The sequence below is a fragment of the Trypanosoma theileri genome, assembly GCF_002087225.1.
Source record: "Trypanosoma theileri isolate Edinburgh chromosome Unknown TM35_Tth_27_V1, whole genome shotgun sequence".
Classification (NCBI taxonomy): Eukaryota; Euglenozoa; class Kinetoplastea; order Trypanosomatida; family Trypanosomatidae; genus Trypanosoma; species Trypanosoma theileri.
In genome coordinates, this window is record NW_021639869.1 from 362926 (window position 1) to 366610 (window position 3685).

Here is a 3685-nt window from a genome sequence, read left to right on the forward strand (position 1 = left end):
GCCAGCGGTGCCAGTTCCTATGCCAACACAGATGAGAAGCTCTACTCCTTCTGTGCCCAGTGTATCACCAACAGCAGCAGTACAGCCATCAACTGTTTCAGCGCCAGCGGTGCCAGTTCCTGTGCCAGCACAGATGAGAAGCTCTACTCCTTCTGTGCCTAGCGTATCACCAGCAGCAGCAGTACAGCCATCAACTGGTTCGGCGCCAGCGGTGCCAGTTCCTATGCCAACACAGATGAGAAGCTCTACTCCTTCTGTGCCTAGTGTATCACCAGCAGCACCAGTACAGCCATCAACTAGTTCGGCGCCAGCGGTGCCAGTTCCCGTGCCAGTACAAGTGTCACAACCGTTGTCATTTACGACTTTTGAATCTGTCCCAATTTCCACGATGACTGGTACTGCTTTGACTCCTCAAGCAACTGTTGTTTCTACTGTTAATGCTACCTCTGTTTTGGGTGGAATTTCGTCAATTCCAACTCCAGTACCTGTATCTGTTTGTGATTATAAGAATGAGGATTCTAGACCTCAGGTGCAAATGTGGGGCTCGGTCCCAATGCCAGTACCGGTGGCAGCGCCTGTTCCAGTTGCCTCTACCACATCAGGTACGCACGCAAAGGAAAAGAAAAAGAGGGAGCACAAAGAGCATAAGCACAGAGAACATAAGCACAAATGATGGGAGCGCTAATTTTTCCATCTGCTGTTTGTATTTTTATTTATATGATACCTTTATTACTTTTTTCTCTGAATGTTTCTGATTTTATTTTAAATATATTTGCTTTTTTTTTTTTTTTGGGGGGGGGTGTCATTTATTTGCGATATGTTGAGTTATATACATATATATGTATATATGTTTTTGTTTTTTTTCCTTTATTTTTTTTTCTTTTAATTTTAAGCTGAATAGTGTGTGCGTGTGTGTGCGTAGGTGCCGATTATTTGGGGTGTTATTCTGAAACTGCAGTTTATCTTCATGCGTGCTAAAAGAGGTCGTCCAAGGAAAGTAAAAGGTGATGAGGCTGTAAAGAAAAGCGTAGATGGTGATAATGATGAATCACCTCTGTTTCCACCATTAAGTTTGACTTCTAGCAAGGATGAGGTTCCGCAACGGGGTCAGTTGACCCTTACTTCTTTCGTGTCATCAACTTCTAGCAGTCGAATATCACCAAGAGCATCCCCACCGCGTTCCACAAGGAAGATGGAAGAAGAACAGAAACAACAGCAGCAGCAGAGTAATCATCCGAAAGAAGAGTTTCTCTTCGATAAATCAGTTAGAGATGCGATGAAACCTTCTGTGACACGACAGTTTAAAATGTCATGGTGTTGGCCAGCATCCCCCCTACATAAGGTGGAAATGATCTCTGATAATTGTTGTAGAAATGTTGGGTTAACCTCTATTGTGGAACTACGAGGTGATCCACATCTTGAACGTGGGGAACGTCTTGTGGTTCTTATTCTATCCTGTGGTCAACGTTTTTTGCTTCCACTAATACCGGAGCCACGGGATAGTACTAAGGTACAGGAAACTGGGATATTCTGGCGAGTACCAATGAGATCATACCAAGATCAAGTACCACCCTTCGCTGAGCTTGTCATTGGTACAGTACAAGAACTTGAAAAAGCTGCAAATATTATTGTGAATTCATCAGAGACCGTTGGCTTGAGTAAGATGATGAATGAGAATAAAAAGAAAGAATTAGAACGACAATTACCAATAGACTCATTATCTAATTTAAGTACATTCTTTTTTCAATCTTTACCATACCGTACACTGTGGTTGTATCAATTCCGTAAATCTCTTATTATATCACTGCCATGTGAAGAAAGGCTTGTTTCACTTAGTCTAGAGCCGAGCGGGCAAAAGACGCGCATTTCACCTAGTCTGATGACAAACGTTATTAAGCGCACTGCTTCATTCCGTTTACCTTCTTCTGTTGTTCCTCTCGACCTTAGTGAGGTTTTTGATCGCCCTTTTCTTGCTGTTGGGACAGTTAGCCATGGTGTTCTAATTATTCTTCTTGAAGGACTTGGTACATGTGCTTGCATTGTGAATCGTATTGCACTTTCAGGTTTATCCACTTCAATGTTTCCAGTGACACGCATATGTACTCTATTTCCTCCTCTTTCTAGTGAGGAGAAGAAAAGCACTACACTTGGAGTATGGGAGAAAAAGTCAACTGTTGTGTCACAATCCTTAGATGGTACCATTCTTTGTTCATCTCCGTACGAAAATCGTACAGTAGTCGTAAAATGCGCCTCCACAGGAGCTGATGGCTCTGGATTTGAATCACCTCCACCAACAAGGACGGTTGCAAGTTTTCTTTGTTCTGCACCTTATTGTGATTCAACTTTGGCTCCTTTGATTGCAACACAGGATGGAAAAGTTATACAATTTGGGACTGATGCCACTATGACGACTAATTCTAAAGATGATGTGCCAGCTTCTACAGAAAATAAACGTCGTCAGCACTATGGAAAATTTGATGCTGTACATCCAGAGATTGTGTATGATAACACCGTACGTCCATTGTTGAGTTCACCTCCAAATCATTTTTGTGAAGGAGGTCCTGTTCCGCAAGCAGTATCAAACTCAACGTATCAGCCGACATATACCCGTCATTGGTTGTGTATAACTACTATCGGTATGGAGGTTTTGTTACTTGACCGAAAGCTCATTAATTACATAAAGCACAGTACCATAACTCTTAGTATTCCATCATTTTCTAATAAACAAACTCCAAATGAGCAATGCTATAATGAACGGTTGGAAAAGAAAGGGGAAAATGAGAATGAGAATTCTTCTGTCAAAAGTAATACCCAAACCACACCTGCAGATGATGCTACTTATCGTACTGCATTAGAAGACGGAGCTACAGGCATTTCATGGTTAAAAGTGGAAGACGGTCTATTGCAGGCAATTGTGACGCATCACCAGTGCTTCCTTACTATAGTGACATGGAAACCATAGATTCTGTGTGTATCCTTTGTTAATATGACACAAATACTAGACTATTTAAATAAAGGTATATTTCACAAATGACGTTTTTCTTGACAGTTGTATTCTCTCACTTTGAACTTGTTCTTTTTTTTTTATAATTCACTTTATTTTTTTTTCTCTATTTATAACGTGATAAAATAGTTTTTTTCGTATTCAGTGTACTCTTCCCACATTTAACAATATCTGCAATGGAAGGATTTTACGGTGTGGAGGTCAGCGCTGGGCAACAGGTGAAGCCCAAGATCCCCGAGGAGCACGCACTCCGCCTGACCCAAATCGCTCTCCCGGCAAACGCCAGCGCCGCTGTTTCCCTGATTGTTTCATTCCAGGGAAAGCAGTTCACCATTGCCACACTTGACCCCAAGAAGTCGTTTCAGATGAGCACTGACCTTGTGTTTACTGAACCCTTGACTCTTAGCGCCACCGGTGCTGGATGCGTGCATGTGACCGGGTACGTTCAGCCCGTTGGCAACGACCTTGACAGCCTTGGCAGTCACGATTTTGCTGATGACGAGGAGGACGATGATGATGACGAGGAGGAGCTCGAGGCTGTTCCCGCAAAGAAGATGAACGGAGCTGTTGCCCCTGCTTCCGATGATGATGACGATGATGAAGAAGATGACGAAGACGACGAGGAGGCAATGAGCGGTGACGACGACGATGAAGAGGGCGATGACGAAGACGACGAGGAGG

The 3685-nt window shown here is 43.0% G+C and overlaps 3 protein-coding genes across 3 annotated transcripts; all 3 read left to right on the plus strand.

Moving 5' to 3' along the window:
• Position 1: 1 nt before the first annotated feature.
• On the plus strand, positions 2–673 carry TM35_000272070 (uncharacterized protein; the record flags this gene model as incomplete). The annotated part of the gene is made up of 1 exon (XM_029028100.1): positions 2–673. A coding segment is annotated over one exon (672 nt), but the record flags the coding sequence as incomplete, so codon positions are not given.
• A 294-nt stretch (positions 674–967) lies between these two features.
• Positions 968–2962, plus strand: TM35_000272080 (uncharacterized protein; the record flags this gene model as incomplete). Its single annotated transcript, XM_029028101.1, has 1 exon — positions 968–2962. One exon carries the CDS (start codon positions 968–970, stop codon positions 2960–2962), a length of 1995 nt encoding a protein of 664 aa, XP_028880684.1.
• Positions 2963–3180: 218 nt separating this feature from the next.
• Positions 3181–3684, plus strand: TM35_000272090 (nucleolar RNA-binding protein; the record flags this gene model as incomplete). Its single annotated transcript, XM_029028102.1, has 1 exon — positions 3181–3684. A coding segment is annotated over one exon (504 nt), but the record flags the coding sequence as incomplete, so codon positions are not given.
• Position 3685: the final 1 nt, after the last annotated feature.